This window comes from Corythoichthys intestinalis, chromosome 12, assembly GCF_030265065.1.
Source record: "Corythoichthys intestinalis isolate RoL2023-P3 chromosome 12, ASM3026506v1, whole genome shotgun sequence".
Taxonomy (NCBI): Eukaryota; Metazoa; Chordata; class Actinopteri; order Syngnathiformes; family Syngnathidae; genus Corythoichthys; species Corythoichthys intestinalis.
The window spans coordinates 19,258,606-19,275,306 of record NC_080406.1 but is presented as its reverse complement, the minus strand read 5'-3'; the positions used below and the strand labels follow the sequence as shown (position 1 = coordinate 19,275,306).

Genomic DNA, 16,701 nt, shown 5'->3' with positions numbered 1-16,701 from the left:
ATTTTGAAAATGTTGAACTGAGTTGAAAATCTTAACTGATGCTTGAAACCTTTATCTGAAACCCCGATCATTGTTTAATTCTATTCTAGTGTTAATTCCTAAGTAGGCATGTGCCGGTATTAGATTCTGACAGTATGATAACCTTAAGCCTAAATATCACGGTTTCACGGTATCACGGTATTGCAATTACAGCTCAAAAATGTGTTACTTTTAGATATCATGGTTAAAAAAAAAAAAAAAAGTAATCTTTTTTTCCATTGAATAGGATTTTATTTTTTAAAACATATTAGCAAATTGGAACATAAGTTTAATGTTAAGTTAAAATAAAGAAAATAACTGAAATTTTCTAAATAAAATTAAAATAAATGCATTTTTTTAGGTGAGCCTAAAGCCACAGCCACAGCTCAACATTAGTAGACATCAGAACAAAATAAGTGAATTATTTTCCAGAAAAAGCTCGCGTTTATGACTCGTATCATGTTTACATTACACACACTCTTTCTCAAGACAGACAGTTGCCAGAGAGAAAATAAACACCACGTTTTACCACCGCTAGACACACTAAACAAGCTCCAGTTAACTCTCGTAGCTGGTGGGAAATGTTCATGACAATGTTTACTAACCTTTAATTTTGTATAAATGCAAAATCATATTGGAGATATTACCTCCTCGGCAGCCACACTCCGCAAACATGTTTTCCATGTCGGTTGGCTTTGCTCCTCTAAGCCGCGACCGTCTGTAACTTTTCTGTTGCCGAAGTATTCCAATACCAGCAATTTAGTTTTCTTCAATGGTGGAAAAAGTTTAGAGTTTAGAGTTTCACCTCCTCCAGCCATTGTATAGCACAGCTGACTCGTTGACACTGAGCAACAACCAGTGGGGGAGCTTTGAGCCTTGCAGCTGCAAGCGAGGGATTTCTCCCTGCATTTTCGGGACAGAAAAAATAGCTAATACCGTAGGGACGATACGACAGAAAGTTTTTGCAGTTTTGAAACCGTGAATTTTTCATACCACAGTATACCTCGAAACCGGTAATTTGCACATGTCTATTCCTAACCCAGGTTCAAAACCCTAACTTGAAACCAAGATTGAAATACTCATTCAAAACCCTTACACTAGTTTGAAGGTCAAACCTATTTTAAAATCCTGATTTACGTTTTAAAACCTTGACTCGAAACCCCAATCCCTGGTTTAGAAAAAAAAAAAATGTACCCGACTCCAAACCTTAATTTGAAGCCACAAGTAGACTTGAAACCTTAATTCAAAAGTAATTTTAAAACTTTAACTCAAACTTCACACTTTTAACGGAAACCTTAACCCAGTGTTTTTCAACCACTGTGCCTCGCCACATTACTATTGTGCCGTGGCGTAGTGTCTGGTCTCCAGAATTGTTAATCTTACTTTAAATTAGTTACAGTTACATATTACAAACTCAATTACAAAAAGTAATTGAGTTAGTAACTCAGTTACCTCAGTGTAAGTGTAACTAGTTACTCAGTAAAGTAACTGACGTTACTTTTCATGTTCTACAAGTTATTACATGGTCCATTCTATGACGCCTTTCACATCAAATACGTTTATATTTACTGACAGAATTGAAAACTTTTCCATTTAAAAAAAATGTAGGTCACGCTTTTTACTTTTTTTTCAAAAATGTTCCCTATATAAGACATATATATAATGTAGTGGTCTACTGGTGGTGTAGTGGTGTTTTTCCTGTTGTTCTGAACCCGCACCGAACCGTGACCCCCGTACCGAGGTACATACTGAACCGTGACTTGTGTGTGTCCTAAAAAAAAACTTATATACTGTAGATATATTTTTCAATATGTAGGTGAGACTCTGAATTTCTTCCCTCTTCTATCTTTGCTCTAGTGGTTTTCATTTAAAGAAAAAAAAAATCACATAAGGTTTATGGATACGTCATTCAAGAAATGTATAGGGCAAGTGGCTATTTTTGGTAATAAAAAACAAATTGTTATTATATTGTAGCATCTACAAGGACAACACCCACATATTATGATAATGCATACTCAACAGGAAAACATGACAACAGGAATCCATTATTTCACTTAATTGTACCCACCTGAACGCCACGAACTGTATGTAAAAAAAAAAAAAAAGTCGCCAGAGAGTTAAAGGTAACGCTCGCCACGCTAGATTCTAATGCTGCCTTGAACGCGAATGCTATGCTATGCTAATGCTCCGAGCCACCTACCATCGCGTTTGCAGCGGGGTCACAACCCTCTTCCCTCCTACTCCCCCCCCCCCCTCCTCTCTACGTGTCTCCTGCGTCATTCACCCAAATTCTAGTAACGTGCGCCTTCACATCCTAAGTAACGATAACAGCGTTGCTAAGATGGGAAAAGTAATTAATTAGATTACTGAATAGACAAAAATAATGCCGTTAGTAACGCTGTTATACTCTAACGCGGTTATTAACAATGCTGGTGTTCTGTGGAAAATCATCCACTTTCACTTAAGAAAATAAAAACTATCACCGTCAGAGCTTTTCCTCTTCCAGAGAGGCGGCTAGAAAGAATCAAAGTACGCACATTCGCCACAACTCCTTTCCGCCCACCTCTAAGCTACTAATATTGCAATACAACTTGAAACAGGAAATATAGACCCTACTCACCAACGTCACAGAATGACGTGTCGCTGTATCCAGCCGCCATATTGTCCGTCAGTGTTTATCAGTATTCTCAATGGTTTCAATTTGTCGTGCAATTTATAGTGCAATTCATGGAAGCCCCGGTGCTTTTAGACGCTGTAAACTCATTGGATGCATTGCATAAAAGGCGTTATGTGGAAAAGCTTCAGTCTATCCCTTCGCCAGATCCATATTTGATGCCTAAATCGATATTTTTCGACCCGCTGTCTTCGCCCTCTCTGCCTGACATCTGCTACCCTGATATCTACAACTATCTTGTCCACACAAAATCAGCCTATTCTCACGAAAGTTTGAAAAACTTTAAGAGCAGCACTCTAAGCAACATTACCCCGTGTGACCCTTTACTTCCAATTTTCTAAAATGGTGACAATCAATAAAAAAAAAAGTTGACTGCAATGGCCGACGCTTCAAGGATAGGTGGATATTGGACTATTTCTTCAATAAAACACGTAACAACTGTGTCTGCCTCATTTGCAAAGAGACAGTCGCTGTTTTCAAAGAGTTCGATGTGACGCAATATTACCAAACAAGACGCTGACATGTACGACAACATTACAGGGAAGATACGCAGCGAGAAATTATAGCAACTTGAAGCTAGTTTAATTTCACAGCAGCAGTATTTCGCAAGAGCCCGACTGTCGAAAGAGAACGCCACAAAGGCTAGTTGCGAGATTGTTGAAATTATTCATTAAAAAAATAATAAAGCAAATGTGACACACAGAAGGGCTTGCTAAAATTTGTTTAAATATATTGTTCTATGTAAATCAGCCAAGGTTAGCCCCCCGCATTTTTACCACACCAAATTTGGCCCCCTTTGCAAAAGGTTTGGACACACCTGTTTAACTTCTTTTACTTGGTACCAGCTAAATATTATTCAAAAAATAATGATGGTGGAAGAAATAAGCATCTTGAATTTGAAACTGTATGTTGTCGGTGATTAGCCTCGCAATGATCTTAATTGTGGTTGTCAGCCCAAAACCCTCTAAATATATATTAAATGCATCTTACCAGATATAAAATGACTACTACATAATCTGCAGTGATCGTTTGGTGCCCAGTTTTCTCGTCGAATTGCAGCAGTCCATCTCGCTCTCCTCTCCGGGTCTCTCGGAATACGGTAGAACTTCAAGTCTCTCCGTCTATCTTCTCTGTTATTGCAACCAACCGCCACACACGGCTTCACCATTTTGATTATTAATGTTAACGAGCAGAAAAACACGCCATAATAGGAGGAATTTACGTAGCGGTAATGCTTAAACCCGACGAGCTGACGGACAATATGGCGCGGAGGCGTGGTTGTGACGTCATGTGAGTAGGGTCTATACCAGAATAAAAGTGTAACAGTGTAAGTGTTTGATTCTCTCCACCACGGCACAGTAGTATGCCCTGCACAGTGATTGAAAAACACTGCCCTAACCCATGTTGAAAATGAATCTTAGAACTGTCATTTGTAACCCAAACCTGAATTAAAAATCCCTTAACTATGTTTCAAACATTAACCGGCACTTTAAAACCATCGCCCTTGTTTGAAACCCTAAACTTTGCTTGAAACCAGGATTCTTCAATGGTTTCTTTTCTATCTTTTAGTTTATTTTACCGCCATCGAGCGCCTTCGTGTTTACTCACACGCCGCAAAGCACTGACTTGATTCTTATCTCCGCATACACACACACATACACACACACAGAGGCAGTCAGGCTCCTTGACAGGGCATGATGGAAAGACAAACAAACAGAAACCACCGAGAAGTGGTCGCTTCAGCCACTTCAGCCACATGAAAGAATCTCGGTGTAAAAGGGGAAAAAAATGGTTTCCAAAAAAGAAGGCATTTAGACCATTTTCAGCAAATTGCAAATGTCAGCGTTACGGCGACGACTAATCCTAACAGCTGCTTTGGGCTCCTTGGATGCTCACCAGGGTACAATTTGTCACCACCAAGTATTTGGATGCACTAACGTTTGCTTAACAGGGTTCTGCAGTTTTACTTTGCAATGTATTCATGCTGCCCTTAGTCTCCTTCCGGATGTAGCCGCCATTATTTAAGGATAGGTGGCTCAAATGACAATGACAAGCTTAGTGTTTTATTAACCCTCCTCTGGAAACATGATTGGTCCTAACTGATGTGTTCAATTGCACATGGATTTTTCGGTTCGTTAATGAGGAATTTTCAGACCGGTTTCATGCCTTACAAAGCATCCCACGTTCTCAATTTTTTTTTCTCCACACGTCTTATTTTTACGGTGTGAAACGGCCATCCCTGAGCTAAGTCCCAGTTATCAGACTTTGACTTCATTCCCACAATGCATTGCTCCAAGCCACTGAGAGAGGATGTCAATGGAGCCAGCAAGCCATAAACTTTAATTTTCCCAAGTGGGAGGATATTTCCCTGAGCACGCACACATCTGTCATCGAAACCGATCGACACACTGCTTACTTTCTAAAATGACCTGATTTGTCATCTTGTTTGAAAATTGCTTAAACTTATCCTCAGCTGGCACTGCGTGGTGCTAACGAGTCATCTTGACAGTCCCATCAAAAGATGATAATGGAGCTTGAAAATCAAGGCGGCGCGTTTAAAGACGTGAACATTTTTCTTTTGACAGGTGCCCGAGCACGCTGAACTGTCATGGATCCTCGGATGCCTGACCAGCATGCCGCGGCTGCGACACCTGCCACAGTGGAAGGTAGTGTATGTTGCTGCATAGTCTTAAGATCATGCTGTTTTGTATTTAAACCCTATTTTTTTACCAACAGCACCGTATATTTCGGACTATAAGTCGCACCAGCCATAAAATGCCCAACAAAGAGGAAAAAAACATATATAAGCCGCACAGCAGTATAAGTCGCCTTTTTGAAGGAAATTTACTTGATAAAATCCAACACATAGAACAAATATGTCATCTTGAAAGACAATTTAATATAAAAATTAGGGCTGTCAAAATTATCGCGTTAACGGGCGGTAATTAATTTTTTAAATTAATCACGTTAAAATATTTGACGCACATGCCCTGCTCAGACAGATTTAAATGACAGTACAGTGAATGCCCACTTGTTAATTGTGTTTTATGGAGTTTTGTCGCCCTCTGCGGGCGCTTGGGTATGACTGATTTTATAGGCTTCAGCACCCATGAGCATTGAGTAAGTAATTATTGACATCAACAATGGCGGGCTACTAGTTTATTTTTTGATTGAAAATTTTACTAATGTTATTAAAACAAAAACATTAAGAGGGGTTTTAATATAAAATTTCTATATCTTGTACTAACATTTATCTTTTAAGAACTACAAGTCTTTGTATCCATGGATCGATTTAACAGAATGTTAATAATGTTAATGCCATCTTGTTGATTTATTGTTATAATAAACAAATACAGTCCTTATGTACCGTATGTTGAATGTATATATCCATCTTGTGTCTTATCTTTCCATTCCAACAATAATTTACAGAAAAATATGGCATACTTTATATATGGTTTGAATTGCGATTAATTGCGATTAATTACGATTAATTCATTTTTAAGATGTAATTAACTCGATTAAAAATTGTAATCGTTTGACAGCTCTAATAAAAATACATTAGAAAACAACATGCTGAATAAGTGTACAGTATGATGTGACATGATGCATGAACAACGAAATGTGAATATACTGTCCTCACCAGGATGCTTCCGCTCGGTCCTGGCTATACAGCGAGCTAAACTCCCAAATGACGATGGTGGACATCCGTACAATTTGCTGAATCAGTTTCGTCCTCGATACCAAACATGTTCGCATAAACGTAAATAAATGATAATTAGGTGCTATTACAGCAATGACACAAACGGTTAGCATGCATTCGCTAGCATTAGCACATTGTTCAAACAACCACACAACTGGCTCTAAGTGTCCGATCGTGGGTGGAAAACAAACAACAACAACAGCAAAGATGATACACACAGGCGTTGCCTCTGTAGAGATATTTTACAAGCATAAACAATGAACGTAGGTTCGCAGCCGTGTTTCTCTCTCTCTCTCTCGCCCACTCACTCAGAGATGCTGCGTAGCTGTCAGTCTTCTTCTGGAAAGCACCGCAAACTAAAAGCATGCATTTCAATATAAAAGAGTCAATAATACAAGAGTTATTCAGATAACTATAGCATAAAGAACATGCTAACAAGTTTATCAAACCAGTGTCACTCCAAAACACCAAAATAACATGTGAAATGATATCATAATGTGTTAATAATTTCACACAGAATTTGCTCGTTGAGTATAAGTCGCACCCCCAGCCAAACTATGAAAAAAAAACTGCGACTTATAGTCCGAAAAATACGGTAGTTATTTGTTCAAGTCAACTAGTAAAATTGACTTTTGTAGTATTTGCATGTGTTTCTTCTCCCGTCGCGTATCCGATTTCCATCCCGCTTCCCTGTCGTCGTTGTCTGTTTTATTGCTTTCTCCACCTGCCAGATTTCTCCGCTTAATAGCCGTCATTTCCCGGCCACGTGCGGTGTCAATCGGACCCCAAGGAGGTGCAGGAGCCAAAAAAGGAAGAAAAAAAATGCAACTTCTTTTTGCCCGAAAAAGACTAGAGTGGGAAAATGTTCCGTTCTTTAATCACCGATTGTACAAAGTATCTCATCCATCTTTTTTTCGTGTGTGTGTGCGTGTGTGTGTGTGTCTCCAGATGAAGAGCAACCAGAGGAATGAAGGCAGCGTGGGTCTGTACACATATCCTGTCCTCCAGGCTGCGGATATTCTTCTTTACAAGTGAGAATTTGGACTTCTGGTACATTAAATTATGAATGAAGATTGGACGTCTCTCACCGTCAATGCATTAAATACATCAATTTCACAGTTTTATTGTCATTTTAGAGCTTGCCCACATTTTTCTCTAGATGACACTTGTTCACTTCTTCCCTGCTCGGATGGCTCTCAGGTCCACGCATGTGCCCGTCGGCGAGGACCAGATCCAGCATCTGGAGCTGGCCCAGGACCTGGCTCGAATCTTCAACAAACGCTTCGGCGATGGCTTCTTCCCACAACCCCAAGCTTTGCTGAGTAAGAATCTGATCATAAACACCGGCCCATCTGCAGTGAGATCAATAAAGCTTCCATTTAGATTCTGATAATAATTAGAAGGATTGGAGCTATTTATAAGTGCTCGCAATTAAACACACACATGGCGCACACACACAAACACTGACAGTCTTAATGCGGTTGTTTATTCCCAAGCATTTTAAAAGTACAAAATGGCGCCAGCAGTTTTGATGAAAGAAGCCTCCTTCCCACCAATAGGGTGATAATTGACTGCTGAGAGGGGCGGGACTTTTGAATGATTGGCGGTGTTGGCCGTCTCATCTTCGGTCGCCAGCAATCGGTCCATTTTTAATCCAGTTTTCAGTCATTGAGGTTGTAAATCTGTCGTTCTACCGTATCTGTCTTTCTACACAAGATTTTCAGTGGTGCATCTCCTCAGATAAGCTAGGACGATCCATCGCTTACCGTGTTTTGACATTTTGCGAAGTAAATACAGGTAGTCCCTGGGTTACGACATACTCGACTTACGCGATTACATCTTTATGACGCTGGAGTGTCGTCAACCCTTCAGTCTCCAGTCTTTTTTTTTTGTTTTACGTCGCACAAACTACCTACGTAATTGTACCTCACTGTATGTTATTTTTTACTTTATTAACATGACTTGTTCTGTCCTCACTAAACGTGAAGTTGTTCAGCTTGACAGACAGCAAACAAAGCAATTGTGCTTTTTGAAGCTTTTTAATTCTTTCACTTTTGACAATTTGTAAAGCTTTAACACACATATATAAACTAAAGTCCGACTTATGCTTCCGCGTAAGACCTGCACCGTCAACGAAGACCCGATTTACGACCCTCCGCCGTAGCCTCTCTGGGTCCTTCTTTTTTTTCTGACTTCGCGTCGCGTCAACGCGTGTGACGTGGTGGAAATGGACTATGATTGGTCCACTCAGACTGTTGTTTCCGGTTCAGCGCGAAATCACCGCCATTCTCAAAAATTATTTTTCTACACGCAAAAATGGACCAAGCCGACGAGAGTATCAACGAAAAGCAAGTAGGACAACTTCTACAATGTCTCGTCAAGACATTATGAAGATTGCCAAATGGCAAGCAATTCGTGGGAGGAGATTGCTGGAAATACGGGGCTGGAGGTCAGCCAGCGATTGAATAAAAAAAAAATGGAAGAACCACCGAGACAAGTACAGTATGTGTGTGTGCGGAATCGAATGGCCACTTGAGGCGGCGACCCAGTCGGCCAAAAACTGCCAGCTTTTTATCACTTTATGTCGTGTTTTTGGTCAGTGCACTTCATCATTTATTGTGTACATATGTTTGCTGTGAGTCTGTGACTTATTTACGTGTCACACTTCAAGTATATGAAGAATAAAGCACAGGTTTGGTGTCAAAAGAGTTGTTTTGATGTTTCATTTTCAACAACAGACAGTTCACACACGATACATCATCACTGATTGAGAGTGCCTCGGTGCTTTTATGATAACGTTAACGTCAAGGCTTCCAACGCAGTTTGGGAAATTCCATAGACGCCAGAAATGTGCTATGGCTTCCCACTGGCTGTTTGTAGGACACGGCAAACAAATCGGGCTGGAGGACTTTGCAGACCTTGGACAAATTGCTGAATGCAGTGCTCAACGCCAGTTTGAAGCTAGCCGCTACAGCTAACTGGTTTCCACCCGAGGCTAGAACTCTCTATGCGGCATCAAAAGTTGGATAGACCGCCTCAAAACAGTCTTCTGCGTCGCCTACGCCTCAACATTTGTTTGATCAACATTTATTCAATGTTAATGAGCTGAAGATCCACATTCAAGCGTTCCATCTTGCATTGTTTATTTTTTTTCTCCGTTAAACTAGACAAGAGGAAGTCAACAAGCATGCCCCAAAACCATACAAACATAACGCCACACCCCTCTAGTGGCTTGGCGGTGAATTACAGAGCAACGCGTCACCTGGACGGAGAACCATCGAATGTCAAATGACGCCGTAGTCACTGTGCCGTCACTGCAACGCGGGAGTATAACTCAGGCTTTAGGATGCAACAATACTCGGTTATATATTGAACCGTTCGATACGCCCTCTTTGATTCAATACGCAAAAACATTCGATCCAATTGAAAAGCTCCCAAAATGTATTTTCCGAACTTTTTTGTGGTATCTCTCGCTACAGTGTCCGGCGCATCCTTGCCTTGTAAAAAAAGGTATGAGAAGGCTCGTTCCCGCTAGCAGCCCCCCCTCCACTCCTCCCCAAAACTTCCTGAAGTGCGGGAGCCGTGGCGCACGAGGATCATTGCTCGTGAGGAACTGCTATGAATAGCCTCAGTTTGACACCAGGCAGCTTAACACCCTGGGACACAGAGAGCAAACTCAAGGTTACATGATGAACAATGAGTGGCAAATTAAGAGCTCTGTACTTCAAACTCGTCCTGTTTATGAAAGTTGATTGTCAAATGCTGGTGTTGTGCAGTAATGAGCAGACGTGTCTTCTGTGGCGTTTGTTAACTTTTTTCAATGCCCACACTCACGCGCACACACTAGATATCATCCAAAAGCATCCCCCCCAAGTCCCATGCCATTGGCTGCGTGAGCCCAGAGTGATCATGGGGACGCGTACTCCATATACTACATCGATGAATTAAAAACCGCCATGACTGAATGGAAGTTAAGCAGGCCTAATCAATCCATACCAGTGACTATAGATAATGCTGCGAATATTGTTAATTCAGTATGTAACACAGATGGACTTGGACCACAAATACGATGTTTTGCTCATGTGGTGAACATAGCTGCTAAATAAGCTGTAGCAATCAACAGTGTGCCCCGCCTCACTTTACAAACAGTAAAGATTGTTATCAGCACTTTTATACAAAATTTCTTCAGATCAGTAAGAAGTAAGCACACAAATATTATGCACTAAAATGCATGTTTATATGATGGCATTGTTATTTTTGCATGTTAGGAAAATCTAAAAAAGTAAATAAATAACACTTGTAGTTTTTGTTTTGGAGCATGAAATGTATTGAATCGAAAATCGTGTTCCTCGTATCGAAACTCGTACCGAATCGTGACCTGACTGTATCGTTGCATCCCTATTATACACGTCTGTTCAAAACGACATGCATTTTAACAATAAAACACTCAACACAAAAAGATTGGTGGTCAAACGTCCATCTAGTCTGATCAATGTGTAAATTTAATAGATTAAATGAGCCAAATTTGCCTCACAAATGTCCGCTAGCTTAAATGCTACAAATGCTATTGTATTTACAGTTTTCAAAGCAAATCGCTCACATGTAACTTCACAAACTGTAGCTCTAAACCTAATTACAAATGCATACACAAACATATGTATTAACTGAAGCAACTTACAGCCTTATGTGGGCCAAACGTGGAAGCATTATTAAACGACACTCAAGCCAAACCCAACGCTCCCACCAGAGGGCAGTGCATTCTCCATCATTAAACAAAATACAATACTTCTTGGATAGTTATTTTGAATTTTCAAAGGGTTAATTCCCACTTACGCGGAAGATCGGGTTACGTCGCCAGCATAGGAACGGAACTCGTTCGTAACCCAGGGACTATCTGTATGTACTTGTGACATGTGACTGCCGTTAAGATAACCGTTTTCCAATGATTTTCAGCTACATTCCCCCAAATTTGGTCATGCGCATCAGTTTTCAGTACCTAACGTACAGTATGTTAATATTTTTAATTGGCTTTTCGGAAGATTTTCTGCAGCAAACATTTTTCATTCACTTTGGCTGCGTTCAGACTGCAAGCATATCTGAATTGAACGGGATTCCTTCCCAAATATGATTTTTTTAGGACTGACTATTTAGACTTTTTTTTAACAAGATTCCAAATCAGATCTGGGCTTATTCAGACTGGGCCACACTGACACACCTGACAGGTTGCTGTGGCTACGAAGGCGTCATCCAGCATAGAGTGACATCATAGCAGATGGTCAAATCCTATCTGAGCTGTTCAGACTGAGAAGCATGTTGTCCATATCTGATATGAAACTCAGATTTCTGTGCTTTGTGACTGTTCAGACTACGAAACAGCCATCCAGTTTAAATCTGGATGTGCTAAAAATCTGATTTTGGCTGCCTGTCTGAAAAAGGCCTTTGTCATGGACAGTGGACCCTTGCATCTTTGCACCAAACTCCTTGACTTATTTGTAGACATTTTTGTAGTACTTTTTTTTTTTTTTTTTTACTACTTGGGATTATTAGGGCCCGAGCACTAGACGTGCGAAGGCCCTATTGTTTTGCAAAGGATTATTATTATTATTATTATTATTATTATTATTATTATTATTATTATTATTATTCTTCTTTTTTCAGGGCAAATGAAAATGGCCAATTTGGAGGCCTGAACATGCACGAAAAGTCACCAAAATTTGCACATACGTGCCGCTTCGCGTAAATTTCGATAATCTTGTGTCGTTTTGAAAAAATGTCAAAAAATGGCTCAGTGGCGCCCCCTTTACCCTTAAAATTTTCAAAAAGGCCTCTCCTCTCAGGTTTTCAACGTAGAGCAATGAAATTTGGGGAGTAGATACCTTATGCCTAACTGTTCAAAAAAGCCTCTTGCACCCATATTCCAAATCCAACAGGAAATCGGATATTTTGGATCAAATGTGAAATTTTTATCGGTTCACAGTTGGGGTTTACATTTGGAGGCCTGAACATGCACGAAAACTCACCAAAATTTGCACATACATGCAACTTTGCGTAAATTTTGATAATCTACAAAAAAATTTAACAAAATCGCTCAGTGGCGCCCCCTTGAAATTTTCAAAAAGGCCTTTCCTATTAGGTTTTTTCAACGTAGAACGATGAAATTTGGCGAGTCGATACATTGTGCAAACCTGCTCCAAAAAGTCTCTTGCACCCATATTCCAAATCCAACAGGAAGTCGGAAATTTTGGATCAAATGTGAAATTTTATCGATTTACATTTGAGACCTTGTCGCTGAAGAAAATAGTTGGATCGTCTTCAAAATTGGTCAGAGTATTCAGGAGACATATGAGATCTTAAGTTTTCAAAATGGTGTGTTTTCACTCAAGGGTCGGGCCTGGGCGTGGTCCCAAAGTCGGCCATTTTTGGGCAAAATACCAAATTCAGAAAATGATTAAAAACTCCGTGATACAACGTTCAATCTTTTTCATTTCTAGCATGTATATGAGATATCCCAGCCTGAACACGACTGCATTGAAATATTACCCATTAGGCCTGGCGCCCCCTAGTGGGAACAGGAAATGGCCTTCTTTACGAGACAGGCTCCTCCTCCAAGGGAAAAAAATCTATTGACCTCAAACCTGTTTCAGGGGAGCCTCAAGACATGTGTTCAGGTCCCTGATAAAAAATATTGAGGTTTCGTTGAAGCGGAGAGGTCCAAACTGGAAGTGAAAATGACCGTCAACAATTTGTCTCGCCAAAAATTTTGAACAGTCATAACTCGGCAGATATGCAACATATCTGCGCCAAACTTTCCGTGTTTGTTGAGAGTCATACCCTGAAGGTTCTTGTAGGGGTCATTTGCATCAACTCTACAGTGCCAACTAGTGGCGAAAGAAAGAAGTTTTAAAAAAGGCCTTTCCTATTGGGTTTTTTCAACATAGAGCAAGGAAATTTGGGGAGTAGATACCTTATGCAAAACTGCTCCAAAAAGTCTCTTGCACCCATATTCCAAATCCAACAGGAAATTGGGTATTTTGGATCGAATGTGAAATTTTCATGGGTTCACAGTAAGAGTTTACATTTGGAGGCTTGAATATGCATAAAAACTCACCAAAATTTGCACATACATGCGGCTTTGGATAACGTTCGATAATCTTGCAACGTTACGAAAAAATTTAACAAAATGGCTCAGTGGCGCCCCCTTGAAATTTTCAAAAAGGCCTCTCCATTTAGGTTTTTCTAACATAGAGTGATGAAATTTGGAGAGTCAAAACTTTGTGCAAAACTGCTCCAAAAAGTCTCTTGCACACACATTCCAAATCCTACAGGAAATCGGGTATTTTGGATTGAATGTGAAATTTTTATCGATTTACAGTGTGCACATTTTACACCTTGGCACCTAGGGAATTAGTTTGATCATTCTCAAAATTGGCGAGCCTGTTCATGAGGCATATGAAATCTTAAGTTATAAAAATGGTGTGTTTTCATTCACGGGCCTGACCTGGGCGGGGTGCCAAAGTCGGCCATTTTTTCGCCAAAACACCGAATTCGGAAAATGACTGATAACTCCCTCATACAACGTTCAATCTATTTTAAATCTGGCATGTGTGTGAGGTATACTAGCCTGAGCAGGACTGGATTGAAAATTTACCATTTGTGCCTGGCGCCTCCTAGTGGGAACAGGAAATGCCCTTTTTTACGGGACACACTCCTCCTCTAAAGGGAAAAAATCAATCTACCTCAAACCTGCAAAAGGGAAGCCTTAAGACCTGTGTTCAGGTGCCTGATGAAAAATATTGAAGTTTCGTTGAAGCGGAGGGGTCCAAACAGGAAAGTGAAAATGACTGTCAACAATTTTTCTCTCCAAAAACTTTGAACAGTCATAACTCGGCAGATATACAACATATCTGCGCCAAACTTCCCGTGCTTGTTGAGAGTCATACCCTGAAGGGCCTTGTAGGGGTCATTTGCATCAACCCTACAGCGCCAACTAGTGGCAATAGAAAGTCACTCGTTTTTCCAATACATGTCCAGTTCTTTTCAGGTTGGTCATTGTAGTTTCAAGACCTATTAAAATACTTATTTACGGCCCATGTCCACGTGTCTCTGTCTGTTGCCGTGACGACCCTTTGTTCGCCATTTAAAGGAAATATTTTTTTTCAGAGACTCAGGCAGCTTATAGAGCCACAATAGTTGGCACACTTGGTCGAATTGGCCCAGTTAGAAGATTAATTTTAGTTTTGAATAAGGGCTTGGCTGCACAGCTCAGTAGTGGCTCCTTTTTTGTAGTACTTTCTCCAATAGGGGTTTTTATCTCTTGGGTGTGGGAATGTAAATAGGCGACTTTCGAGCATGTTAGGTTCTAATGAGATGATTAGAGAGGAGGATCTGCCACCGCCCTGACCTGCACACAGTCCGAGTTGCGTGACGTCCGAGTTGCGCTAGATCGCGAGGGCCCGTTCAGTCCTGCTTGCAGGCCTAGTTATTAGATGAAACCCTATTTTTAGTGTATTTTCATTTATTTACTTTTATTTGATTTTTTTATTTTTTAATGTATTTTACTTTATTTTCTTGTATTTTATTTTCTTAAATTTCTTTTTTCAAGTATTTAGGGCCCGAGCACTAAGCGTGCGAAGGCCCTATTGTTTTGCAAAGGATTATTATTATTATTATTATTATTATTATTATTATTATTATTAGGGCCCGAGCACTAGGCGTGCGAAGGCCCTATTGTAATGCAAAGGATTATTATTATTATTAGGGCCCGAGCACTAGGCGTGCGAAGGCCCTATTGTAATGCAAAGGATTATTATTATTATTATTATTATTATTATTATTATTATTATTATTCTTTTTTCATGGCAAATGAAAATGGCCAATTTGGAGGCCTGAACATGCACGAAAAGTCACCAAAATTTGCACATACGTGCAGGTTCGCGTAAAATTTGATAATCTAGCGTCGTTTTCAAAAAATTTCAAAAAATGGCTCAGTGGCGCCCCCTTGACCCTTAAAATTTTCAAAAAGGCCTCTCCTCTTAGGTTTTCAACGTAGAGCGATGAAATTTGGGGAGTAGATACCTTATGCCTAACTGTTCAAAAAAGCCTCTTGCACCCATATTCCAAATCCGACAGGAAATCGGATATTTTGGATCAAATGTGAAATTTTTTCGGTTCACAGTTGGAGTTTACGTTTGGAGGCCTGAACATGCACGAAAACTCACCAAAATTTGCACATACATGCAACTTTGCGTAAATTTTGATAATCTACAAAAAAATTTAACAAAATCGCTCAGTGGCGCCCCCTTGAAATTTTCAAAAAGGCCTCTCCTATTAGGTTTTTTCAACGTAGAACGATGAAATTTGGTGAGTCGATACATTGCGTAAAACTGCTCCAAAAAGTCTCTTGCACCTATATTCCAAATCCAACAGGAAGTCGGAAATTTTGGATCAAATGTGAAATTTTATCGATTTACATTTGAGACCTTGTCGCTGAAGAAAATAGTTGGATCGTCTTCAAAATTGGTCAGACTATACAGGAGACATATGAGATCTTAAGTTTTCAAAATGGTGAGTTTTCATCCAACGGTCTGGCCTGGGCGTAGTCCCAAAATTGGCCATTTTTGGGCAAAATACCAAATTCAGAAAATGATTAAAAACTCCGTGATACAACGTTCAGTCTTTTTCATTTCTAGCAAGTATATGAGATATCCCAGCCTGAACACGACTGCATTGAAATATTACCCATTAGGCTTGGCGCCCCCTAGTGGGAACAGGAAATGGCCTTCTTTACGAGACAGGCTCCTCCTCCAAGGGAAAAAAATCTATTGACCTCAAACCTGTTTCAGGGGAGCCTCAAGACATGTGTTCAGGTGCCTAATGAAAAATATTGAGGTTTTGTAGAAGCGGAGAGGTCCAAACTGGAAGTGAAAATGACCGTCAACAATTTGTCTCGCCAAAAACTTTGAACAGTCATAACTCGGCAGATATACAACATATCTGCGCCAAACTTCCCGTGTTTTTTGAGAGTCATACCCTGAAGGTTCGTGTAGGGGTCATTTGCATCAACTCTACAGTGCCAACTAGTGGCGACAGAAAGAAGTTTTAAAAAAGGCCTTTCCTATTGGGTTTTTCCAACATAGAGTGAGGAAATTTGGGGAGTTGATACCTTATGCAAAACTGCTCCAAAAAGTCTCTTGCACCCATTTTCCAAATCCAACAGGAAATCGGGTATTTTGGATCAAATGTGAAATTTTTATCGGTTAACAGTAGGAGTTTACATTTGGAGGCTTGAACATGCACGAAAACTCACAAA

The 16,701-nt window shown here is 40.1% G+C and overlaps 1 protein-coding gene across 3 annotated transcripts in view; it reads left to right on the top strand.

Annotated features, from left to right (window-relative positions):
- The window catches only part of wars2 (tryptophanyl tRNA synthetase 2, mitochondrial), a 61,488-nt gene that overhangs the window by 26,093 nt on the left and 18,694 nt on the right, over positions 1 to 16,701 (top strand). For all 3 annotated transcript variants that reach the window (XM_057853485.1, XM_057853487.1, XM_057853486.1), the window contains 3 exons: positions 5,278 to 5,358; positions 7,341 to 7,423; positions 7,593 to 7,714. In XM_057853485.1, the coding sequence (XP_057709468.1) occupies positions 5,278 to 5,358; positions 7,341 to 7,423; positions 7,593 to 7,714 (286 nt within the window). The remainder of the gene's footprint in view (positions 1 to 5,277; positions 5,359 to 7,340; positions 7,424 to 7,592; positions 7,715 to 16,701) is intronic.